Genomic DNA, 27,872 nt, shown 5'->3' with positions numbered 1-27,872 from the left:
TAATTTTAAACTAATATGTTGAAAATTCAGCAACACAATATACAATTATTTTTGTAGTGTTCAAACACACTGGCTGTGAAATGCAAAAAATCACTAAATCCTTTATGTTCAAATAGGAATCAAGACTCAAACTTTTAGGGTTCTTTGAAAAATTTGATTTTGTTACTTTTTCGCAAACGAAAGTCAAAAATTGATTTTGTCTGCTGGATGAGATTGTTTTTTGCTGCACAATTTCAATCATAACTCTCTTCCAATAAATTTATTTTATTGTTGACGCCATTTATGCAAAATTCTAGTTAAAAAATCTTTTCTGCGGTTAGTTAATGTCTATTCAATAAATTTGTCGAAACTTATTTCAAAAGCATAAAAGTGTGCTTTTCAGATGTCTATTGAATTGAGATTTGAGATTTCTAAAATATAAAACTTTTAGCTGATATTTTTTTTTCAACCTTATTTGATTAGCTCATTCGATTTGAGAAAAATTATTATTATCAAATCAACCAGGCTGTCATGCTGTGATTCTGTCAATACTTTCATCTCTAACTCGTGACTTTTGGTTGCCTTTTCGCTCAAAGTGACCTCTATTTTTTGGAGTCTCTCTCTCTCATCACTTTGCCTGAAATCATTTCAAGTTTTTCATTATTGAGTTAGTCATTCATTCTAACTAAAACTCAATTAAACAGGTGACGAAAATAGAAAAAATTTTTCGCTTGAATTAAGGTTGAGCAAAAAAAGTAGGTAGGGCAATAATGCAGGAAAACATGCTTCAGCATTACGTTTTGAAAACCACTTTAAATGAAATCAGGGACAAAGCGCATATTGCAGACAAAAAAGAAAAAAGCGCAGCTAAACTCTTTAAATCCTTGATGCGTAAATTGGCGACTAATCCCCCCATATCAAAAAGCTAGATGAGATTCGGTGACGAGATCAAAAGATTAGAGTCAATAACTTATCACCATTTTTTGCACAATTAGAATGCGAAAACTATCGACGTAAATACCAGCGTTTGAGCGTGTCAGCGTTTTTCGAGCTCGCTTACATTCCTGCTTTCCTGCTATTCAAGTACGATGTAGTTTTAGTTTTTTAATGTGTGTACAGTAACACAAACCACACAGGTACAAATGAGCCGTTCTGAGACACAAAAAGGAGCTCTTTATGTTTGTTTTCAGAGTTCTATGGCTTGTTTTTTTGTTTATCAAGATAGAGAAAAGTGTTTGGCTTGTGTTTTAACTCCAGTTAGATTTGTTTGAGTAACTTTCGACCTGGACGAACTGATAAAGCAAAAACAAGCAATGAAAAAACCAAAAGGCTTTATTTTTTTTGTATCATAGCCACATATTTTTGTTAGCTCTCTTAAAAATAAGTCCCAAACAAAGAGTTCATTGCTATTTAAAAATTACTAAAACATTTTTGGTTCCTCTGAGAAATCCAATATTTTATTTTCCCTCTTTGTTTGAAGCTTGAGTCATAAAACAAGTGCTTGCTCATTTTCAGAGAAGATTGCCGAAACTCAATATTGGTAACCACATGAATCGTTTCTGAAAATCAAGTCAAATTTGGGAATATAATGTGTTGTATACTCTCAATTGCATAGGTGGGAATATTCTGTGTATCGCACAGAAGCGTGCGAGCCTTCTTGTTTTATATCTAAATCTCCCCGAACCAAACTCCAAGTACGAATCAGTTCTGGGCACGTTTAAAGGCAATTTCTCATCAGTACTGATTCATGTCAGTTTTTTACTTGGCATACATGCGCCCATACTGATATTACATTGGTCAGCCTTGAGCCAATTCTGATTTTCTGCTTGCCAGACTGGGGCAAATTCTGGTTTTTTAGTTGCCAGACTGGGCCCAATCCTGATTTCTTACTTGCCAGTCTGGGGCCAATCCTGATTTTTCACTTACCAGACTGGGGCCAATTCTGATTTTATACTTGCCAGACTGGGGCCAATTCTGATTTTTTACTTGCCAAACTGGGCCCAATTCTGATTTTTTACTTGCCATACTGAGGCCAATTCGGATTTTTTACTTGCCAGACTGGGACCAATTCTGAATTTTTACTTGCCAGACTGGGGCCGATCCTGATTTTTAACTTGCCAGACTGGGGCCAATCCTGATTTTTTACTTTCCAAACTGGGGCCAATTCTGATTTTTTACTTGCCAGGCCTGCCCAATTCTGATTTTTTACTTGCCAGACTGGGGCCAATTCTGAATTTTTTACTTGCCAAACTCGGGCCAATTCTCATTTCTTACTTGCCAGACTGGGGCCGATCCTGATTTTTAACTTGCCAGACTGGGGCCAATCCTGATTTTTTACTTTCCAAACTGGGGCCAATTCTGATTTTTTACTTGCCAGGCCTGCCCAATTCTGATTTTTTACTTGCCAGACTGGGGCCAATTCTGAGTTTTTACTTGCCAAACTGGGGCCAATTCTGATTTTTCATTTGCCACACTGGGGCCAGTTCTGACTTTTTACTTGCCAAACAGGCGCCAATTCTGATTTTTTTTACTTGCCAGACTGGGGCCAATACTAATTTTTTACTTGCCAGACTGGGCCCAATTTTGATTTTTTACTTGCCAGACTCGGGCCAATTCTGATTTTTTACGTGCCAGACTGGGGCCAGTTCTGATTTTTTACTTGACAGACTGGGGCCAATTCTGATTTTTTACCTGCCAAACTGGGGCCAATTCTGATTTTTTACTTGCAAATTTGGGGCCAATACTGATTTTTTTTACTTGCCAGACTGGGGCCAATACTAAGTTTTTACTTGCCAGAGTGGGGTCAATTCTGATTATTTTTTACAGCCAGACTGGGGCCAATACTGAATTTTTACTTGCAAGAGTGGGGCCAATTCTGTTTTTTTACTTGCCGTACTGGGGCCAATTCTGATTTTTTACTTGCAATACTGAGGCCAATTCTGATTTTTTAGTTGCCAGATTGGGGCCAATCCTGATTTTTAACTTGTCAGACTAGGGCAAATTCTGATTTTTTACTTGCCAGAGTGGGGCAAATTCTGATTTTTACTTGCCAGACTGGGGCCAATTCTGATTTTTTTTACTTGCCAGACTGGGGCCAATTCTGATTTTTTACTTGCCAAACTGGGGCCAATTCTGATTTTGTACGTGCCAGACTGGGGCAAATTCTGATTTTTTACTTGCCAGACTGGGGCCAATCCTGGTGTTTTACTTGCCAGTATGGGGCCAATTCTGATTTTTTACGTGCCAGACTGGGGCCAGTTCTGATATTTTACTTGACAGACTGGGGCAAATTGTGATTTCTTATACGTGCCCAGTACTGAATCGTACTTGGAGTTCGGTTTGAGTAATCCTTCGTCTGAATGAGCTTTGGAACAATTTTCCATTAAAGTTATTGTAGGGTAAACAAAACGCTCAGTGGCAATAATTGAATGCTTCATATTTGCGTAGATCATGCCAAATAGAGCAAGCATCCCCCATCGAAGTGACACTCTCTCACACCTGACCTCTAACAACCTTTACGTCATTATTATTTACAAGAAACTGTTGAATAAACAAAATGTAAACAATTAACCTTTACATTGCGTAAATTAGGCTAAATATCAGTGATCTTTTAACTTCTGTTAAAAGATGACTTACCTAAAATTCGCGATATTTTTATCTTTTTCTATTCTGTCAACGAATAGTTGGATTTTGAGGAAGAACGCTTTGAACAAGGAGGGACAACGTTGTGAACAATTGACAGAGGAAATTGTCAATCAGTTCCAGGTAGGCAACATTTATCTTCTAGCATAGCCAATTAATTGTATGGCGATTTTTTAGTTTATTTGATTTCAATTTTTGAAAAAAATAACTGAATTTCTAAACACTTGGTTTCCAAGAAACTCACCTCATATTAAACGTCAATTGAACCGAGAATGAATCATTTTTGTTGTTTTTTGGCAAGTAGCAATTAGGTATGCAAATCGGGTCATTTCCGCATAGTTTTATTTTTCAGTTTCTGCAATTTTGTTTTCAGTCCATTTCATCAAATATGCACTATCTATGGACACAATGTTATGCTAGATTAAAACAAAAAAAATGTTAATCTCTCATAGCTGAGGTGAGGCTGGTTTTTTTTTGTTGTTTACATAATTGTCTCGGAGAATACCGACAGGTTTAAAACAAAATTTACTTTTAGTTTATGAAACAAAATGTTATTACGTTAAGAACCACTACTTTAGAAAAAACTGTGCTCCACGCAAAAAGTTCATTCAAATTAAATTGACCATGAAAAGACTTTAGCTCTAATATATAACCATCTTGACATTAGCTTGACCAAAATTTTTTGCTGCTCTACTTTACTTCAACGCTCGATTATAACTCGACTGAAACATGATGCTCGACTTTAATTTGATCCGAATCATAAGGCGAGAAAAACTCATTATATGGGTCTGTTTTTTGGCTAAGGCATCATAACGTAGACACCATGGCTTATAATGTAGTCAGCAAACATGTTTCTTCTACTTCAAGAATTTAATTCCGAAAAACCAATATTGAAACAAAATACGAAACCGACACTTAAGGACTTCGGGAATAAAATCATCAATTTTTGTTGCTAATGACAAGAAGGCATTTATTAAAGTTAATCTACCTAGTTTCATTCGATCAAATACCTACCTAGTTTCATTCGTTCTTCTACTTTGGGCAATAATCCCTCAGTGATATTTTTCAATTAAGTAAGCAGTAATAGGGCGAGCAAGGCTCTCCGGCGAGGGTGTAGACCCCATGTATTTAAATAGGTTATAAGGTTTTTTTGAGAAAGGGTCTACACTAATGTATAAAGATAGGGTAAAAATCTAGGGGCACCTACATATATTAAGATTAATGGTACTTCCCATGTATTAAGATTACGAAAAGCCGCCGCCACGTATTAAGGTTAAGAATTGCCGCCGCAACTTATTGAGAATAGGAATAGCCGCCGAAATGTATTAAGATAAGGTATAGCCGCCGCAATGTGTTAAGATTAGGAATAGCCACCGCAACGTTTTAAGATTAGGAATAGCAGCTGCAACGTATTAAGATTAGGAATAACCGCCGCAACGTATTAAGATTAGGGAATAGCCGCCGCAACGTATTAAGATTAGGAATAGCCACAGTAGTATAGTGTGAGTAGATCAGCCCTCAAAAGTAACAATAAAATTCAATCAACTTTTTTACATTACTAAATTAAAAAACCATTTCAAGGAGAACTTTAGTGCTTTTCTGTTAATAAAATTCACAGTTTTCTTTGTTTCTCAGTGTATACAGACAAATTTTTTGGCGGTTACTTTAGACAGGATTTTTCATAGGCTGCTTATTGTTTACGAAATAAACGTTTGCAGTCGTCGACAAACCATTAATTGTTGAGTAAGTAGACTTCTAAAGCCGACTTCTAAAGCTGTATCTTACATTGTAAACGAGGACCACCAACTGTTTTTCTCGCTGTTTCGCGAAAAATGAGGGAACTTTTTGTTAACCCAACAAACCTTCTGTTCCTACACTTTTTAATTTTTATCAGTGGTTCGCAGACTAACATATTTAGTATTAAATTAGAGATCTTTACATCTAAAATTTGATTTCAAAGAACAGTCTCTTTAGATATATGCTAAGTTAACAAAATTTTTGACGTATTTTCAATACGTCAAAAATTAGGCAAAATGCAATTTTTTTCCGTCTTTCTCGAGAACACATTATCATTATTTTTTCAATTTACTTCTGTCCTGCCGATCAATTTAATTCACAAGTGATTTCGTTGAAAAAATGCCAGAGCAACAAGCTTGTTATTGTGGTAATTTCGTCGATATCTGGACAAGAGAAAACAAGAAAAGTATTTGTTTGAGAAAACAATTTGAAAATCTTTTGCCAATAGGTTCGGTCAAAAAGATCAGTTTATTTTAGTCCTTTTACTCCTTTTTTGTTATTTTGGAAACTTAGTCAAGATCTTGACAAACAAAAATGGAAATTCGGTCATCGGTTATAAAGTGTTCATATTGTTTGCGATGACTCATATAAAATTGTAAAAGAAGGTTTTGTGTATTGACTAAGTTAATTTGTTTTTTGTTCAAAGTTTTTTCGTTTCTAAAATTTTTAATACGAGTTCTTATAGGCATGACATATACGCAATCAACTGATATTTTGCCCCTAATTTCACATTTCATAGTTTTTGGACTTTGTAATCGTCCGTATGGATCTGCTCACACATGGTGACTTTCAATATCAAAGAGCGACATCATTCAAGCCAAACCAGTATACTAATCGAAGAACAAGTAGGCTTAGGCTTCAAGTTTCTGTTTTAAAATACTAAAAAAAATCGCTCCCTTTTTGTTCCGTTGCAGTATTTTGACTAATGTTTGCCTCAACTTTTTCTAGATCTGTTCTTTTCCGTTCTATTTTCCTTCGGAGGAGTAAAAAACGTTTTTTTTTTACTGATAACTGTTTAAAACATTTTTGACGTCTATTGTTCCATCTTGTAATAGTTTTCTGATAATGTGGAAAAAATTTTTTCTGAAAAAAAATCTTTCAATATCTTAAATAAAAAAAAAATAAAAAAATTTGTGAGGTTCAAGGATATTTCATTCTTTCTATGTGATCCTTTATAAACATATCGTAAAAGAAAAAGTTCTTAATGTCTCTCTTAATGTCTGTAAAATCTGTTGTTTTGTTTCTTTTTGATTCAATTCTCCGCTGATTGTCTAACAATTTTGATGCGTTTTTGAATACAAATACTTGATATGCATTCAAAAAAATACGCCAGCAAATGTTCATGTATTTTGCAATGCTGTAATTGAAAAAAAAAATTCTTAGCTTTAATTAGGTTATGGTCAGGTTGCCTTATTAAATCTGGGCGAGACTGAAAGATTACGTCTGTTATCTCATTTTCTGGTTTCATTTCGACTTAGTTAAGATTATCAGGAAAAGGCTTGCATAACACTTTTTTAAAGTAAAATTTCGAAATTTTAGCGTAATAAGGTTCAATTATACCTGTACTGTTCGAACACACTGACTGTGAAATGCACAAAATCACTAAATCCTTTATGTTGAAATAGGAATCAAATTTCAAACTTTTACGGTTCTCATACCTCAGAGTGCTTTGAAAAATTTGATTTAAGCTCTGAATTGTCGTCAATTTTGCTAATTTTTCACAAAGGAAAACCAAAAATTGGTTTTTGTTTGCTTGATAAGATTATTTTTTGCTCTGCGCAATTTCAATAATAACTTTCCTCCAATAAATTTATTTTATTGTTGACGCCAACTTTTTTTCTGCAGTTAGTTAATGTCTTTTTAATAAATTTGTCGAAACTTATTTCAAAAGCATAAAGAGTGTGCTTTTCAGATGTCGATTGAATTAGATCTCTAAAATATGAAGCTTTTAGCGGATATTTTTGTTTTGTAACTTATTTGATTAAGTTCATTCGATTTGAAAAGAATTATTATTATCAAATCAACCATGCTGTGAGGCTGTAATTTTGTCAACAATTTCAGCTTTAAGTCGTGATTTTGGGTTAATTTTTCAATCGAAGTGACCTTTGTTTCTTAGAGTCTGGTAATTCGGAAATTCGGTCATCGGTTATAAAGTGTTCATATTGTTTGCGATGACTCATATAAAATTGTAAAAGAAGGTTTTGTGTATTGACTAAGGTAATTTGTTTTTTGTTCAAAGTTTTTTCGTTTCTAAAATTTTTAATACGAGTTCTTATAGGCATGATATATACGCAATCAACTGATATTTTGCCCCTAATTTCACATTTCATAGTTTTTGGACTTTGTAATCGTCCGTATGGATCTGCTCACACATGGTGACTTTCAATATCAAAGAGCGACATCATTCAAGCCAAACCAGTATACTAATCGAAGAACAAGTAGGCTTAGGCTTCAAGTTTCTGTTTTAAAATACTAAAAAAAAATCGCTCCCTTTTTGTTCCGTTGCAGTATTTTGACTAATGTTTGCCTCAACTTTTTCTAGATCTGTTCTTTTCCGTTCTATTTTCCTTCGGAGGAGTAAAAAACGTTTTTTTTACTGATAACTGTTTAAAACATTTTTGACGTCTATTGTTCCGTCTTGTAATAGTTTTCTGATAATGTGGAAAAATTTTCTTCTGAAAAAAAATCTTTCGATATCTTAAATCAAAAATAATAAAAAAATTTGTGAGGTTCAAGGATATTTCATTCTTTCTATGTGATTCTTTATAAACATATCGTAAAAGAAAAAGTTCTTAATGTCTCTCTTAATGTCTGTAAAATCTGTTGTTTTGTTTCTTTTTGATTCAATTCTCCGCTGATTGTCTAACAACTTTGATGCGTTTTTGAATACAAATACTTGATATGCATTCAAAAAAATACGCCAGCAAATGTTCATGTATTTTGCAATGCTGTAATTGAAAAAAAAATTCTTAGCTTTAATTAGGTTATGGTCAGGTTGCCTTATTAAATCTGGGCGAGACTGAAAGATTACGTCTGTTATCTCATTTTCTGGTTTCATTTCGACTTAGTTAAGATTATCAGGAAAAGGCTTGCATAACACTTTTTTAAAGTAATATTTCGAAATTTTAGCGTAATAAGGTTCAATTATACCTGTACTGTTCGAACACACTGACTGTGAAATGCACAAAATCACTAAATCCTTTATGTTGAAATAGGAATCAAATTTCAAACTTTTACGGTTCTCATACCTCAGAGTGCTTTGAAAAATTTGATTTAAGCTCTGAATTGTCGTCAATTTTGCTACTTTCTCACAAACGAAAACCAAAAATTGGTTTTGGTTTGCTTGATAAGATTATTTTTTGCTCTGCGCAATTTCAATAATAACTTTCCTCCAATAAATTTATTTTATTGTTGACGCCAACTTTTTTTCTGCAGTTAGTTAATGTCTTTTTAATAAATTTGTCGAAACTTATTTCAAAAGCATAAAGAGTGTGCTTTTCAGATGTCGATTGAATTAGATCTCTAAAATATGAAGCTTTTAGCGGATATTTTTGTTTTGTAACTTATTTGATTAAGCTCATTCGATTTGAGAAGAATTATTATTATCAAATCAACCAGGCTGTCAGGCTGTAATTTTGTCAACAATTTCAGCTTTAAGTCGTGACTTTGGGTTAATTTTTCAATCAAGTGACCTTTGTTTCTTAGAGTCTGCTTTTGTGTATCTCTCATCAATTTGCGTGAAATCATTTCAAGTTATACCTTCTGGCGTTATTCATTCTATCTAAAATTGAATTAAACAGGTGGCAAAGAACCAATTTTCGCCTGACTTAATGTTGAGCAATAAAAGTAAACAGGACAAATTATGCAGAAAAACATGCTTCAGCATTGCGTTATGAAAACCACATTTAATGAAATCAGTGACAAAGCGAATATTGTAGATAAAAAAATAAATAAACGAAGCTAAATTCTTGATGCAAATTTTAGCGACAGTAGCAATGCATAAATTGGCGACTAATCCCCCAAATCGTACTTGGAGTTCGGTGTGGGGGGTAATCATTCGATCTTAATGGGCTTAGGAACAATTTTACAGTAAATTTAATGTAGGGTGGCAATAAATGAATTCTTCATACTTAGCGTAGATCATGCCAAATAGAGCAAACACACCTGACCTCTCATAACCTTTACGTCATTATTGTTTACAAAAAACTGTTGAATAAACGAAAGGTAAACAATTAACCTTTACCTTGCATAATTTGAGCTAAATATCAGTGATCTTTTAACTTGTGTTAAAAGATGACTTATCTAAAATTAACGATTTTTGTATCTCTTTTTATTCTGTCAACGAATAGTTGGATTTTGAGGAAGAACGGTTTGAACAAGGAGGGACAACGTCGTGAACGATTCTCAGATGAAATTGTCAATCAGTTCCAGGTAGGCAACATTTATCTTCTAGCATAGCCAATTAATTGTATGGCAATTTTTTAGTTAAAGAATTTTATTTGATTTCAATTTTTGAAAAAAAAACCTGAATTTCTAAACACTTGGTTTCCAACGAATCCACCTTTTATTACACGTCACTTTGAACCAAGAATGAATTATATTTGCTGTTTTTTGGCAAGTAGCAATTAGGCATGCAAATCGGATCATTTCCGCATAGTTTTGTTTTTCAGTTTTCTGCAGTTTTGTTTTCAGTCCATTTTATCAAATATGCACTATCTATAGACACAATGTTATGCTAGATTACAACAAAAAAAGTTAATCTCTCATAGCTGAGGTGAGGCTGTTATTTGTTTGTTGTTTACATAATTGTCTCGGAGAGTACCGAGAGATTTAAAATAAAATTTATTTTCAGTTTACTAGACACAAGGTGGTAAAAGAAAATGTAATTAAACTTAAGAACCTTTACTTTAGAAAAGACCGTGCTCAACCTAAAATGGTCATTCAAAGAAAATTGAGGATGAAAAGACTTTAGCTCGAATATATTACCATCTTGACATTAGCTTGACCAAAATTTTTTGCTGCTCTACTTTACTTCAACGCTCGATTATAACTCGACTGAAACATGATGCTCGACTTTAGTTTGATACGAATCAAGATTCGAGGATAATTCTTTACATGGGTCTGTTTTTTGCCTAACGCATCATAAAGTAGACAATATGCCTTATAACGTCGTCAGTAAACTTGTTCCTTCAACTTCAAAATTTCAATTTCGATGAAACCACCAATGAAACAAAACAGAAAACCGATACTTAAGAACTTTCGAAAGAAAAGGCTACAATTTTTTGTAGCTAATGAGAAGAAGGTTTTTACAGTTAATCTACCTAGTTTCATTCGATCACTTAATTTGGCAATATAGTGCAGCTGCGACAATTGATTTATTTTAAAGATTCAAAAATATTCTGAAATAAATTAGCAGTTTTCTATCTGTTAGATAGGTTTTTACTACTCTTCAGTCTTGTTCCGTTGATACTTTCGTTGAAATGAACAAAAACAGAAAAAAAACTAAATTTTGAAAATCCGGAACCTCAAAAACAAGAAATAGGTAAAAAACTTTTTCCTGACAATTCAAAAGGCCATGCTCGACCAATGAAATGAACTAATCGGGTCTTTCTATAAGCTATTTTCGACCCATGAAAAGAGTTTCCCTAGGCTTTAAATGGGTATCTTCACTGCGCAATTGTAGTCACTAAAGACCCCCCTTCTACTAGATTTTTTGAATCTTTTCACAAACCGAAGTCTAAACACGTTTATTATAAGGTATATATTCTTAAATCTAAATTTTGAGACTCATTGATTGCCAACTAATTGTACCATACGACATGTAGTGTTTAACTCAGCCAAATAACTCGCAAAATAATCTTCAATTTCACGGGAATTTTATTCTTTTGAGTACTTTTAGGACTTGAAGAAAATTATTAGAAAGAATCTTCGAACAATTTTTCTGAAATGTGCAATATCCTACTGAAAAGTTTTCGAGCTACAAATTTGTTGATTTTTTTTTATTTAAAGCAACAATCCCTCTGTGAAGTCTGTTTTTATTAAGTAATTGAAAATAAGGTAAGAGTTAGCAGTATTTTTTACTAAATTATATTAGTTAATAAAACATCAATTCAAAAAATTTCGTATAAATCTTGAAGTGGTTGCAGCAAAATAAATTTCTGTTTAATCTTTTTTAGTTGTTCAGTTCCGTGACTTCCGTTTCTTGGACAAGGTTTTTAAGCAACCAGTTGTATGTCAGGATAGTACGAGCATAATCCGATGATATTTTGAAAGTCAATTTATAACGTTTAGAGTTGTCAAATTATATAATTACGACAAAAATATGCAAGAAAAGTTTGACTCAATTAATTGTTTGCTCCAAAACAGAAATGCTACTATTTTGTTAAACGAAATTTGCAATGAGGAGAGAAATTTATAGGTCTGAGTGCTATTTTGGAAAACGAACATTGAGCGGGCACGCTAATGTTGTTCAATTTGGAGGAAAATTCGATTTTTTTGTGGTTCAGAGCAATCTCAGATCAGCATTAAAAATAATATTCAATTTTTATGGGCTGTAACTTTTTCTGTGTTTCCTGGAAACTTCTTCTCCATTACAAGATAAACTATTTTTCAACAAGAGAGAATAATTGAGAAAACGGTATTTGTAATTTCTTCGCAGGGATAATGAGTGAATATCAAGTACCTACACATCGCAAACGCATTAAACCGGCAATAAATTGACGCGAAGTAAATTGGTACCCGAAGTAGAATTGCGTAGAAATCAAACCCACCTTTCCTTTCTTATATAAAAGAGTTGTCAAAATTTTTGTACTATTTTTCTGTAAAATTAGAAGCACACTGTCATTGAAAAAAACACCCGTTAAAAACTGGAACACCTGGAACAATCAATGTACGTTGCACAACTTACTCAGATCATTCTTGTTAACTTACCAATTTATAAATATATTCAAAATGGCAGAAGCGACATTCGAACTGAGAACATTTAATCGATTTGACTCCTACGACAAGTTCGAAGACTGCTTAGCGAAAAATCCTTGGGTGGATCCCAAAGTTCGCATATGTCAGTGACAACTGAAAACATTCTACCTTTCGCTGGTCAGAACGTTGATTAAATGAAAAAGGCCAGTCGTGAAACATAATCTTGAATTTTTGACCACTGTGATCATACGTTTTTTTTAAAACTTCATTATGGCTAACAGGTTAATAATGGTAATTACATAACAAGCATTTAGGAACCAATTTTTTCCGAAAGTTATTTTATCGATAAAAAGCTATATTGTATTCTTTATCTCCAGTAAGGTATTTCAGGGGCTGGAAAGCAACTATTAACAAATTTCTTTCATTTATGGTTGTCTATTTGACAAGACAATTTGTAATCAGCTGTTGGGAAACAGCAAGAAAACGTATGTTTTGCGGCGCATTGGTCTTTCTCTTCAGATTTCAAGTTAAAAAATTGAAACCATATTTAACTTTCAGGTAGTGAACAAATGGTCCGGTGGCTATTGTGAAAACCTCGGAGAACCTTGCGATGACCTCTGTGAGGAAGCTCGAGCGAAGACACATTTCCCCAAAAAAGAACCTCGCTGGATAGAGTCTAAGTGCGAATATAACGCATGTGTGTGCTATTCACCAGCTAAACTTTTCGGACACTAAAGTGAAAATTTCTATATTGTTTGAAAAATTAGTTTTAGTGACAACAACTTAATACGATTGCTTCTATTTTTGCTGCGTTGTAAAGTTCACTGTTTTATAATAGACTTCGTCACATGATTGTATTTTGATACTTATAAACTGAAAAATCAAAAATTACAACTCATTATTTTTATTGAGGAAAACCCCCTCTAAGAGATGCAACAGAACGCTGGCTTTTTTAAACAATTCTTTAAGCACGCATTCAGAGTTTTCCTCACAGGAGTATATTTTCACACAATGGAAAAACATTTTTAAACACGTTTTCAGAGTGGAAAAAAAAAGATGCTCACTGCAGAAAACAGTGGAAAAAACCAGCAGTTATTTGAGGTTTAACTCCCAGAGATAAGGGATGCAGCTAAGCACAATATCACTCTACTCGAATCAAATGGTTCTCAAATTATTTGAACTTTAATTTTTTTTTTTCAAAAACAGCAAACTTAAAGCTGGAATGACCTATTTTGATCGAGCCATAGACTTGTGGAATAGAAGCAACATGAGGTCAGTAAAACTATGAACACTTTCCCCTTTTCACAGATTGCACAAGAAATATTTTCAGGTTCCGATTTACAAAAAAGTCTCAACATCCAATTACGAGACAAACTGATTCCTCATTATTGTTTTTCAAGAACACCTTAAAAACAAGAAAAGTTATTTTTTAAAATTTTTGTATAACTTTTTACCAATGTTACCTTTGTATATCATTTACAATTTTTTAAAATGGACTCATCACTCTTTTTCACAGAAAACAGTAAAAATATTTTACCATTGTTACCTTTGTATATCATTTAAAACTTTTTAAAATGGAGTCATCACTCATTTTCACAGAAAACAAAAAAAATATTTTACCATTGTTACCTTTGTATATCATTTATAACTTTTTAAAATGGAGTCATCACTCATTTTCACAGAAAACAATTAATATATTTTACCAATGTTACCTTTGTATATCATTTATAGCTTTTTAAAATGGAGTCATCACTCATTTTCACAGAAAACAATAAAAATATTTTACCAATGTTACCTTTTCATATCTTTTACATTTTTTTTAAAATGGAATCATCACTCATTTTCACAGAAAACAATAAAAATAATTTACCAATGTTACCTTGGTATATCATTTATAACTTTTTAAAATGGAGTCATCACTCATTTTCACAGAAAACAATAAAAATATTTTACCAATGTTACCTTTGTATATCATTTATAACTTTTAAAAATGGAGTCATCACTCATTTTCACAGAAAACAATAAAAATATTTTACCGATGTTACCTTTGTATATCATTTATAACTTTTTAAAATGGAGTCATCACTCATTTTCACAGAAAACAATAAAAATATTTTACCAATGTTACCTTTGTCTATCTTTTATAACTTTTTGAAATGGAGTCATCACACATTTTCACAGAAAACAATAAAAATATTTTACCAATGTTACCTTTGTATATCATTTATAATTATTAAAATGGAGATAGCACTCATTTTCACAGAAAACAATAAAAATATGTTACCAATGTTACCTTTGTATATCGTTTATAACTGTTTAAAATGGAGTCATCACTCATTTTCACAGAAAACAATAAAAATATTTTACCAATGTTACCTTTATATATCATTTATAACTTTTTAAAATGGAGTCATCAGTCATTTTCACAGAAAACAATAAAAATATTTTACCGATGTTACCTTTGTATATCATTTATAACTTTTTAAAATGGAGTCATCACTCATTTTCACAGAAAACAATAAAATTATTTTACCAATGTTACCTTTGTATATCATTTATAACTTTTTAAAATGGAGATATCACTCATTTTCACAGAAAACAATGAAAATATTTTACCAATGTTACCTTTGTATATCATTTATAACTTTTTAAAATGGAGTCATCACTCATTTTCACAGAAAACAATAAAAATATTTTACCGATGTTACCTTTGTATATCATTTATAATTTTTTAAAATGGAGTCATCACTCATTTTCACAGAAAACAAAAAAAATAAAGGTTTTCGTTTACCTATGAGGAGACATAGTATCTGGTGTACTCATTCTTTAAAAATTGGTCTTGATCTCTTCCGAGGCAAAAATTGCAAAAAAAACGTTTTAAATTGTTTGCCATTTTCCCGAGATTTTGCTGGGTGTTCTCCATCTAATTAAACATTGTCGTATTATCGCAGCAACTTTATTGTGGATACGGTGAAGTTCACTGTTTCATTGCTTATAAGGGTTTCAAAATTTTTTTCAGAACTATCCATGCCTTCAAAAAATGATTAATGAAAATCGAAACATCGCAGTTAGTGCTAATCAGTTTACGCATAATGTTTCCTTGATATTCAGTTGTAAATAAAGATGAAGACAGGCGCAATTCTTATGAACAAGTTGCAATTTGTACCCGACACAAAGAAAAGTGAAAGTGATGAAACTTTTCAAGTGAAAGGAAAAAATTACGCTCACGGAAACAGTACGAATAATTGTGCGTTAACAGATAAATTTTGGGAAGACGGTACCCAATCGCCAAAAAGATTGCAGATCGTAAATGGTTCAGATTATTGACATGAAGCAAAAAATTTTAGGGGAAATGAGACCCAAATTGAATGTTGCGTTTAACGACATACAGCAGGAGAATTTTGACATCAAGCAGATAATTGAAACCTATATATAAAGAACAAAACAAAGCGAGTGCTGAGTTTGAACTTTAAGTCGACAGCATGTAACTTTAACCCTGATGTTAATTTAATTCGTTTGATTCAAATTTAAAAATAACAACGATATTTACAGGGAAAAAAAAACATTTTGAATCCTTTTCTTATCCAAAACTGACTATACCGAAGTTATCCTATAAAAATTTCGTGGGATCTGCGTTTCCCAATTGCCATTGTATTGCTTGCTAATGCCGCGCTTTCAGAAATCTATAGCTGTTTTTAACATCTGTCAAGCCCGGAATAGCTACACATATATTTCAAGCGGTGTCAAATCTACAGTAAAATTCCTCTGAAGCTTGCCTCTGCTTGAACAAATCCAACTTCTTTTTAATCTCTTCAGTTATTAAACAAATGTAACAAATGCTGTTATTCAACAAATGCTAGGAAAAATGGCTTCTCCTCATAAATAAGGTTCCTCTCCACTACGTTTGGTACCCCAAATTGGCTAAATCGGTCTAGATTTTGACATCATTACAATTTGAAAAACATTTGCTGTTTGTTGTTTTTTAAAAAATTTTTACTGCATCCGCGAAATTCTGATCCAGAATAAAGCAAGTGATCTGGCAACCATTGAAGCATTTTGTAATCATAAGGTTCAATTCAGGTATCTGGCCTCAAATATGTTATACAACGTCTTCCGCGATGAAGAACTACCGAAACTTAGCAAAATACTGTTGAAGTTCTACTGATGACTTAAATTCTTACATCGTTAAGCCAAAAGAGAAAAGGTATTTTTGGAGGAGGGGACTGATTTCACGTTTGACTGTGATAGATTGATATCAAGTCCCACAGGCCGCTAAGGCATGGCCAGATGCAAAAATAGATAATACAGAATGAAGTTATGTCAATTTTGGTTAATTGAACGCATAAAGCTAGTGCTAGTGTTTTAATTTTCTAAACCAATCAGATTCGTTGAAAATTCTATATTTTGGTACGTCTACTTGCTGAGACGTCACCTAAAAGCAAAGCGAATGTTATCTATTAGTAATGCAGCCTTTTTTAAGAAAAAAATACATTGTTCACCGTTACAATCAAGACTGCGCAAATAGTACTTGCAAATTGTAACGTACTCCAGTGAAACAGAGAAACAAAAATAAGGCCATTTTGAACAGATCTGGCAATTTCAAGCTCCAGAATACCGCTATCAATGACCATGAATGATTCTAATTTGCTGTGGGATATAATCCCAAAAAACCACGGGCCGCCTCGCCAGGCACAATTTATAATACGGCTATCTCTAATTTTTTGTCCACCGATAGACATGTTTCTTCCTCAAAATTTGGTTTTCTATATAACCGAATTTACAGACAAGATGAACAGACATTGAATCACGAAAGGGAACCTATGATCGGGAACATGTGACACTAAATACGGAAATTTAACAGAATACTAATTTGAAGGGCAAATATATGAGTTTAAGCGCACCAAACAAAATGAAAAAAAATGCCTATATATATATATATATATATATATATAAAATGAAAATAAATCAAACTTATTTCGATTTACAGAATTTACAGACAAGATGAACAGACATTGAATCACGAACAGGAACCTATGATCGGGAACATGTGACACCAAATACGGAAATTTAACAGAACACTAATTTGAAGGGCAAATATATGAGTTTAAGCGCACCAAACAAAATGAAAAAAAATGCCTATATATATATATATATATATATATATATAAATATATATATATATATATATATATATATATATATATAAAATGAAAATAAATCAAACTTATTTCGATGGTAACATCAGGAATTAGTCAGCGCATTTCCAATGAAAATTTTACTCTGATTGATTGTTTTCTCGTTGTTTACACTGCTAGTCAAGACATACGATTGCCGTTAAAAATCATTAACAATTCCGTTGATAAAAATTGACAATCGTAAAGAGTCCGATTACGCACTGCACCCAGTTCACTTCGTGGAGCGCGGACTCTCTAGGATTGCTAATTTTTGTTATTGGCGGTAATCGTACTTATTGGCTAGCAGAGTAAACAACGAGAAAACAATCAATCAGAGTAAAATTTTCATTGGAAATGCGCTGACTAATTCCTGGTGTAACTATCGAAATAAGTTTGATTAAAATTACGGATTTTTTATTGTAAAAAGACAATAAATGTACTAGAAATTCTGGAAACCTAAGAAATTCAGGCCGACAAAAACAAGTGTTACGTTCGATCCACTGATGATGTGATCAGCGGAAAATTGCTGCGCTCCTCTGAGAATTATAGCACTCAATCAAACCACGCATTGATAACTTTTGATCAAATTTCAAGTAAGAGAACAGGTAGCAATAAAATCAGTAGTCCACGGCTGAAAAATTTTAGAACATGACTGCCACGATTTTAATGAGCGACTTCTGTTCAATCATGCTGTAATCGAAAAAAAGCAGCAAATTATGCACAACTGACCACAGTCAATTTTCTAAAAACAATTTGATGAAAGAGCGTTTGAGTTAGATATTAATAAAAGCGTTTAAAAATTGTAGCAGATCAAAATTAATTTAATTAAAGAGTTGATTGGTTGACCTGTCTTACCCCATAAAACACCGTGGAAAGTTTCTGACGGCTTTTTTCATCTGGCATAATGGTGGTTGTATATAACTCTCTGACCTCTATTTGTTTTAAATGGACATCTTAAATGGGAAATAAAACATCAAACACTAATCTTCAAAGAAAGAATAAATTAGACTAAAAAAGTGAGTTGAATTATGTCCAATAATAAAATCTAAAGCGGAGTTTAGAATTGAACCTCAAAATCAAAATACTACTTGGTATCAGAAATTATTTATGAGTGAATCAAGTTTTTAAAGTTTTTTAAGTGTTCATTAAATATTTTATGAAGGGGAGTTCGGCAAGTAAAAAAAATTTCTGGAGCGTAGAACTTCCATTTTGTTTTAAAGTTTAATCAACTCATTGACTGCAACTCAATAAACGCATAAGTTAAAATTTAACATTATAAAACATTGTTGACATTGTTCGTTTTTGAAGTCAGTTTTAGTGAACATAAATTGAAGCAAAATCAATCGAAGCATAATCATCATGTCGACAGATTAAAGATAAGAAAAGCTGACAGCTGTACTTACAGAAAGAATACATTTGGCAGTTGGCCAGTTCTCCATAAGCAGTAGTAAATTGAATTCACATGAAATCTGTTCAACTTGATCAAAATTTGATTTAATTTTTAGTTCAGACTTTTGCTTAAATTGATGACACATGCACAGTTTGAACAGATTTCACGTTGGACTCAAAATACTGCGGCCTACAAAAAACTGGCCAACTACTTTTTGCATTTTTAAATAATTAGTGCTGTTATTTTGATATTTTTTCTGAATTTAAATCTCTTAAACTTCTGATGATTATGCGTCAGTTGATACAAAAAAAAAGAAACTGGCCGAAGTTATGTTGACTATAACAAAAGTAATTTACCTTGTTAAGTTGCAGTTTGAGCGTTTACTTTTGTCATTGAGTGTATATGACACCAAAAAGGCAAGCGAAAAAGAATCAAATTTAAATCTTCTAACATTGTTGTGAGTCCAAACGCCGTTGAAAATTAAAATTCCTGACGAACTTCAATAATGTGCGCGTTTAGCAAGATTCTCTAACGATGAAAAACGAGCTGCATGTTGTTGTTTTCTAAAAATCCAATCTCATCATAAATTTGATTTTAAATGCATTTCAGATGAATTGAAATGTTTTTACGTTAAAGTTCAACTATATAAGAAAAAAAGAAGTTGATAAAGGTATTCGAAAGGGCTACGGTATTTGAAAACAGAATGTTGCAATTCAAATGGATTGGACACAAAATTAAACCAGTACAGTCTGTTTATAATTCTGATGACGATAAATATCTTTAAAAAATTTCAAATATAGGATAAACGGGAAGATTTATGAATGCGATTTGTCCGGTCTGCTGCTGAGAAAAAATGACAGTTTAGCGCTAGTTTACCCAGCGATCAACTAGCTGATATGTGAAGAACTTTTAATCAAGACGATAACTTCCAGGAGCAGTTAAATATTAAAAATAATATAAACGATTAAGTGATAGTTCGGATTCGATTTCTGATAAGGAAGCGTCAAACTGTACTTAACGAGTTGCTGGACGAACATAAGGACAGATATTAAGAATCGACTACGACTAACGAGTTCTTTTTGTTAACGAAAGCTTCATCAAAAAGTTGCAAAATGTGCTCCATGTGGAACACCTTTTGAAGACATTTCTGGAAAAAAGATCATTCACTCCACTGTGAGCCCTAAAGGTTGTTGCACAGTTTTGTCAGTTTTTGCAAATACGCCAAAGACTATATATTACGTCATATAAAGGCTGTATTAGCAGAACTGGGCGATAAACGCGCAAGGTTTTTCAGGACGAAATATAGGTTTTGTTAACGATGTGGTTAACTTTTTGTCAAGACAAGCCAAAATTCACAACATTTTAACATTTATTAACTTTTTGGTACAAAATTATATCTTTTAAGTACATTCCGGTTAATTTACTTTAATAGCTCAAGTGTTTTATAACATAAAGAGGTGTATTAACAATGTAATTAAAAAAAGCTTAGGTGCTGTCTACTTAATTTCTCAGGTAACTTTGAAATTCAAGCAGCAAGTTGAGAGCAATCATTAACGTGACAGTTTCTGGGAAGTGGAGATTTTTTTAAAGAAAATTTACCAGAACTTAATTTTGTGTTTGTGTTTCTATCTATGGCAACACAAAATTAGTCTATCAATGATTACAATAAAAAATGAAAGTTCAATCTAAACATGATTTTCCAAGAAATCAAAATCAAACATTACGTGCGACCAAAGCCCCTCCTCTGCTCGAGTTTGTCAATTTTTCACAAGTATGTTATTAGTTCACGATTAGAGAGAGAGAGAGAGCTTTGAGACACAGTTCAAATTGGCTTCAAGTTCAACAACAAACTTCTTCAACAAAAATCACAGAAAATAAAAAAAAATAGACTGAGTAGGAAAGCCATCAACTAACCTCATTTGCCTTGCTATTTTCGTCAGCGGCTGGAGTCATTTCAGTCGAAAAGTTGATTTAAAATCTCGAATTTGTAATTCATAACCTGTAAGTAAGGAAGTGATAACTACAATTCGAAATAATGGATAACTTCAACAGACGAAACGGACAATTAAATGAAGTTAAGCAAATTGTATGAAATAGAGTTTATTGTTGTAGTCCCTATTGTTTCCCTTTTACAATGTGTGACAGACGTCAATTTTGAAACTCTATGGCTAATTGATAATTTATGTCTACCCGTTCACTTAATGTCCAATTTCACTTATCAATTGATTTGTTCCATCTATTCTGCCCCCCCCCGCCCCGAAAAAAATTAGTGGACATATAAGTTTTCGCCCCCAAGCGCACGTGCTATTTTTATACATTGTTTTACTCATAACGTGTATATATATATATATATATATATATATATATATATATATATATAATAATATATATATATATATATATATATATATATATATATATATATATATAAATGCGGAGCCAGCATTAGGCTTTCAGTCTGCAGTGTATTGGCAGTAGCCTTCTCTCAGCTGCTCTTTTTTCAATTATACCCCACATCTCAGACTGTTCATTTGGTGAGCATGAATGCTCTTTTTTTGATGACTACGGCCACTTTTTTGCGTCTCAGATTTTCACGTGGTACCATTATTGCAGCCAGCATTGGTCAGGCTATGATCAACCTGAAGCTATGGTTAAGTAAGAGCTCATCATTACACAGACAACTTCACGGAGGCAGGGGATTGAACTCTCACAACTTACCTCTCGGCTAGCACGCCACACTGTGAACTATTATTTGCGCATCAATACTAAACTTTTTTGTCAAAAATTTCATTTTATTGTTTTGAAGCTTCAAGCTGAGTTCAGGATGTTAAAACCTATAGGATGTTAAAATTATAGAGTTCCAGAAAAGCAGAAGTTTATGGAATTTGAAATATTTATTTGTCTACTAGTCAAACAGTTTCCCTAATGCAAGCAAATTTATATTAAAAAAGCTCTGTAAGTTGAAGATTTCTGTCTTGGTTAAGCCCATATTACTTTTTGAACCTCTTTTTACTTTACTTATTGCGGTTTGGAACTTGGTGTGCTTAACGTACATTACCGATCCTCGATGTTTTCATTAAAATCAAATAACTAGTCTGTGTAGAGTTAAGTCAATGCGAATCAACCTAAAACAGATAATCTAAAGAAAATTATTAAGTTTATTATTTTTGTTTACAAGACTTTTTCAACAAATAAAAAACACACACACTTACATATACATAACTATGTAGACTCTGAAAGATTTCAGGGAATAGAATCGTGTTGCAATACAAAAAAAAAACAGATGATCAAAAATTGTACCCTGGAAGGTTGACATGCTACTTTGTACAACATTGCAACTTTGCTATATACAACTGTGCTTACTTTTTTTTTACTGAAAAGGGATTCCTGCAAGTTTGTTTTCAATATTTCCTTTTCGTCAAATTAATAGGGCGACAAAAATTTTTGTGTGTTTTGATTTTCGACCTAAAATCTAGTCAATGCAAAGTAATAATGACACCATTTTTAACATTTTTCGCCTAAAATAATGAGGTCTGATTAATTTCACGCTTGAAATAAGCAGCCGCAGCAGCCATTTATAAAAAAAGATAGTTAAACTTGGATAATAATATGAAATATTTGATTTTTGTTCTGTTAGACAATGAGTCTGGATGGCGTGAAAGCAAAGTTATCGAGGTTGAAAAAAGCTATTAATTTTGACAATTTAAAGTCACGCTTAAATATTTTTATTCTGAAATTGTTATACTCTGCCCGAAAAATATTGAGACTAGGATAAGTTTTCTAATTTTTTGTAGTGAAAACGAGTATTTTTACAATAAGCCTGAAACAGGATCAGACAAAGGTTGAGAGGGAGTATTTTGGGATTAAATTAGGGAAGTGGAGAACAGAGAAAGAGGTTAACAGTGTAAACAAGGTCCACGTGAACAACAGGAACTGGGGAGTAAGTTTGTTGCTGTTAGAGCTCTTCCTTGTTTACCACTTCTGAACTAAACGAGCATTAGTTCCCATTAATCCACTTCCACAATATAGCCTTTCTAACTACTATTAGGTTGCGGCCATTAGAATTGTCTATCCCTGTTTGATTTTGTCTCAATAACCGATAGATATAAACAAGGTGCGTTCGCTAACCAGTTATCTGATAAGATATGTCCAACTTTTGATCACTACACGATACAATTTAAATTCTCAAAGGTTCGAAACAATCACCACATTAATTGTCTATATTTTTCTATTTTTTATAAGATGTTCTTCGTTGGTCCATTAATCACTCTTGTAAAAATTAAAAGTCGGTCATTTTTTTCGTAAATTGGGCGATGTTTGGTTGGTGGGGTTGAGGAAGGCAGGGGGGAAGGGAGGAGGAGGAGGAAGGGTGGGAGGTCAAGCCCTTGAGCGCTTCAAATGTATTAATGACAAATGAATTAGTTAAAATTTTCAAAAATTCTATTCAAAAATTCATTGAAAAACTAGTATTTCTAATAAAAATCAGATAAAGTTGACATAATTTGAGCAAAAATTGTTGCAAGAACAAAATTTTTATTAAAATTGCAATCGTGATTCTAACAGTTATCTTCTCCCTGAATGTAATTATTTACAGCTACTTGACAAAAAAAACAAAAACTCAATTAAAATGTTGGCAACAAAAGAAAGCTTCGAAGTTGATGATTGTCGTGTTGAAGGTCTTTTGAGTGACATTTTCTTTTATTGAGCTAAAATTTTATCAATAAATTTTATCACACTTTTCTAGCTCAAGGGCTAAAAAGTATTCAGGGCATAAATGGACAGTTTACGTCACCAATCTGTCTGTGAGTTCAACATACAACTCTAGATCTGTTCATTCTTTTAAAACACACCTCCCAACTCGTACCCCTCATCCCTCCACCCCCCCCCCCCCACACACACACACACATATCCATACATACACTTACATATTTCTCGTTCCCTGTGCCATTCTTTTTTCGCTTCCCATTGGCGCGGTGCTGCTACAAATTATGAGGGGGAGGGGTGTAAAGGTGTGCACATTCTAGCCCCAAGGATCTGAGGGTATTTGTATATACCTAGAAATCCCCTCTCAATAAATAGCGCAGCATCTGCTTATTTTTACTTTTCCAGCGCTTATTATAGATACCTAAAATGCGTATCTTAAAAAGGTGTATTGTAGAGAGGTTATTTTACAGGGCTATATATTTAGGGTATTATTTAGAAAGGGTTGTCCAGACCTGAGTCTGTGAGTGTCATGAAATGCTCCGAAATTATCACCCAAAATTGTAAAAAAAGTATCAATTGCTATAATGAAGGAAAAACCTAATCTTAAGACCCAGCCTAAACTTTAACCAAGCCCTATACCATTTATGACCAGATTGAGACAAATTAATCAGTGCCGTTCTCAGGAGCCGTTTTTTCTAAGAAGCTCAGCATCAGATTCATACACTTGCACAAAAAACGAATGATCATATGACGGATTTTTATTTAAACAAGGAGGCTCAGTAATGTGCTTCGAAATAATACCACATTAGAAGGCCACTGAGATCTGCCATTAATGAGGCTGCGAGACAAGACAAACAGCAAAATCAAATATTAACGACAAGCATTAATTAAGACTCAAAATTTGATGTCTATTTAAACAAAAACTTAACAGCAAAGTGCAAAAAGCATCAGACAAAACATAAACTAACCAAATTAACTTGTACATCATTAGAAAAGATATGAGAACTGGCCTTAATTAATACTAATTAAAATTTAATTGGTCCGAGCCCACTTGTGGGGGCAACTATACACTCAAATGGGTTTCCTGTCCAGTTAATTTTGGCCGATCGATATATTCATTGAAGAAAAATGTGAGTGGTATCATTAACAAACTTGTCCAGCGAAGAATTTGCAGTTTTTTTTGAATTTTATTTTTTTCGAGGAGTTATAGAGGTTTAAATTTTTGTGTGAACACTTGATATTTGGCATGATTTTGTTCACTTTTAGCTTTAACTTTCGTTCAAATTAAGACTTTTCCTATCAAAATGTTCGTTCAAAATTAGATTTTACTCTACAAAAAGAAACAATTATGTGTTCTTAATAGAGAAAAGGCAAAAAAAGAGTTACTTTTGGTCTCAAAGGGAAGTTTTTTTAAATCAAAAAAGTTCCAATTCTACTGTCGAGCTGTTGTTTATTAAAAAACTTTTCATAAACTTTGCTATTTAGGTAATTAGAAAAAAGTAATTTTTCCTTTCAAAGTTCCAGTAATGACAAAAACTCGTTTACGTTCAGTGAAGGCCCAAAGAACAAAAAATTTGTTTCAAGGAACTGGTCGTGTTTTTTACGGCTTCGATTCTGAGTTTTTAAAATTTTTAAGAAATTTTGGATCTGCTTTTTGAAATTTTTAAAATAAAATTGCGTAGTCCTATGCCATAGACTTGCTTACATGAAGCGTTAAAGGCTTCCAAAGGAGCAGTAAATGAACCTAAAAAAACTTTTTTTGATTTTTAAACGATCCTAAAATTTGAAATAGTTCTGTGAAGTTGTAGGTGAGCCACTTCTGTGAACTTGTACCCACTTATGCCAAAATACCTATTCTTTCCAATGAAAACAAAAATAATCTGGTTAAGGTTTTTGTCTTCTAACTATTGATGCCAAATCTTTTCATATTTTTGGATATTTTTCATTTTTTTGATTTTGTTTGAAATCTTAACTCCAAAATCTATTTTTTTAATGGTTCTCAATGGCGTTGAGAAGTCGTTCAATTTACCATAAATAGTTTTCAGAAAAAGCTTTGACACTTCTTGCACTTTGCTCTGAATTTTTAGTTTTTGTCTGTATTTTTTTGTCAGTTTTTGTTTTCAGAGTCTTAAGACTTACTGTGACGCCTTATCGATGACTTAGGGACAAATGATATTATTGCCTTCCCATGGAGGTGTAATTTAGTGCATTTATTGATTGCCGTTAAAAGCCAGTGAATTTAATTGCTTTGATAATACTAGCGTTCTTAAATCATGCTGTATTTTAATGTATTTGTTAATATTTAACAGTTCTTCTGCAGTCACATCCTTACAATCATAAGGAAATCATTGCTGTTTAAAAAACTTAATTAAAGAACTTTTACACGGAATTTTTCAAAAATTATCTATCGTATAATTCTCTCAATTTTTTCTTCATTTTGCTGTATTAGCCAGTTTTTTTTGTTCTTTAATTTGTTGTAAATTTTCCCAAATGCTGAGACTTATCATTTGCTTCCGAATGAGGATTAATTGAACTTATTTACTGCTGTCAGTTTATAGCTAATAAATTAAAGAGATTTGAATAATGAATTCTAAGCTTTATCGTTTTTGTGGTTCGTTTTGTCAACTTGCAACTTATTGTCGCCAATGAAAGGTCCCAACCACTTTCTGGTAATGCGATCGTTAACGAGTCAATTGTGTGGTCGAAAACTTGTGTTTTTTTAACACTTTTTAGCCCATTTGCTATAATAACACTTCCCGTGATTTTCAAATGAGGATCAACTGAACACATTTAATGTTTTAAGTTCGTTTTAACGGAAATAGTGTCAGTAGTAATTGAAAAAGCATAATAAGCAGATAATAGCTACGTATTGTCTAGCGAGCATTAGGAGTTTTTTAGGTGGCCCGTAGAAGCTCAAAAAAAATTTTCTTCTCAAAGCTTCTTTGAATTTGGAATTTGTCTCAAACTTGCTTTTTCTTTCGGTTTGTTTTTTCGAATTATAAACATTGCGCAACATTGACCTATTTTCTGTTGAGATAAAGATTTTACAGAGATAATAATTGTCTGCTGGACCAAAATTGCCGATTCCAAAGCGTTTCAATTAAATGAAAAACTCCATATGAGCTTTCTTGTTTGAAAATAAATTTCAACGGCCGTATTCAAATGATTTTGTCGAATACAACTTTTTCTATTATCCCCAAAAACATTTGCATTGAAATACTTTTTCAAGTTTCTCTGATTTGCAATGACCAGGTAATGAACTCAGAAGTGTTACAGATTTTGAGGTCTTATTGTTCCAAACACAATGGGCGGAGGTGTAGTAACTATATGCTCCATAATTTGTTCTTTCAATTCTGGCCGATCAGATTATTTGGCGCACACAAACGAGGGTGGGATCAATAGAAATTCCATTTAGTATAAAAATATATTAAAAATTATTTTGAACTTTGTCTGTTGTAGTTATGGTGGTCTAATGTTTTGTTACCATTCGACTGATTTCCGTTGTTCACCTTTTCAGTAATTTGTGCTCAAAATTTGATCTTTTGTTAATTTTTTTCTTATGTTAAAATTGCCAGCGAAATCATTAAACGTTTCAACTTTAAAACCAGAGGATGCCTGAATTGTTTGATCCGACCAATCCGGTTAACAATTCGACTGGATTTTTGGAAAGAGTTGTCCATGAAAATGACCAAAATGATTTTTTGACTTATTTACTCCAAATTTACCAACAGTTCAAACCTAAAACTTAGTGACACAATCTTTAGAAACTGAAACTAATGGCTGGCTGAGGTGCCAAACTCATACTTTTAAGAATAAGAGAACTGCCCTTCATAACATCTAATTGTCTCCTAAAAAACACTTTCGTTGAATCGCATACTTGGAGACTAATCAGGCTCGTAAGAGAGCTGCTGTGTCACTTAAGGCCCTCTGAGTTTTACCTGTCTATGCCGTTTTGAGGACGAAGAGTTAAAAGGGTCAGACGTTAACGCGGTCTTGCAAAAAATCACATCAAAAGACCGCATCACTAATATAATTGACATGAACTTCGTTTAAAATTTTTCTTGCGTCTGGCGTAAGCATCAATATACACTATGGCACCAAAAGCTGCGTAGAGCATGGTTTCTACTTTTAAAGTAGGATTCGTGCTTCATCAGCACCAGTTGCACTAGGGCTTGAAGTTTTAAGAGAAATTTCTCTCTCATTTCACCGCCTAAACAGAAAAGGTGGTTAAACCACTTTGTTCAAAAAAGGAGGGGAAGGTACTGGAA

General features: G+C 32.9%; 1 protein-coding gene and 1 long non-coding RNA gene across 2 annotated transcripts in view; one reads left to right on the top strand and one right to left on the bottom strand.

The window, feature by feature from the left end:
- LOC142339615 (endothelin-converting enzyme homolog) overlaps positions 1–20,937 on the bottom strand; it is a 106,110-nt gene extending 85,173 nt beyond the window's left edge. The window contains exon 1 of the mRNA XM_075389779.1: positions 20,815–20,937. Within this exon, the coding sequence (XP_075245894.1) occupies positions 20,815–20,853 (39 nt within the window). The 5' untranslated portion in view covers positions 20,854–20,937. The remainder of the gene's footprint in view (positions 1–20,814) is intronic.
- LOC142340233 (uncharacterized) lies at positions 9,561–13,235 on the top strand. The gene is made up of 2 exons (XR_012759064.1): positions 9,561–9,849; positions 12,895–13,235. It is a non-coding gene; the product is annotated as an uncharacterized LOC142340233 (long non-coding RNA).
- Positions 20,938–27,872: the final 6,935 nt, after the last annotated feature.

This window comes from Convolutriloba macropyga, chromosome 5, assembly GCF_964194025.1.
Source record: "Convolutriloba macropyga chromosome 5, txConMacr16.3, whole genome shotgun sequence".
Classification (NCBI taxonomy): Eukaryota; Metazoa; Xenacoelomorpha; order Acoela; family Convolutidae; genus Convolutriloba; species Convolutriloba macropyga.
Note: the sequence above shows the minus strand (reverse complement) of the source record. Positions and strands in the feature narration are given on the sequence as shown.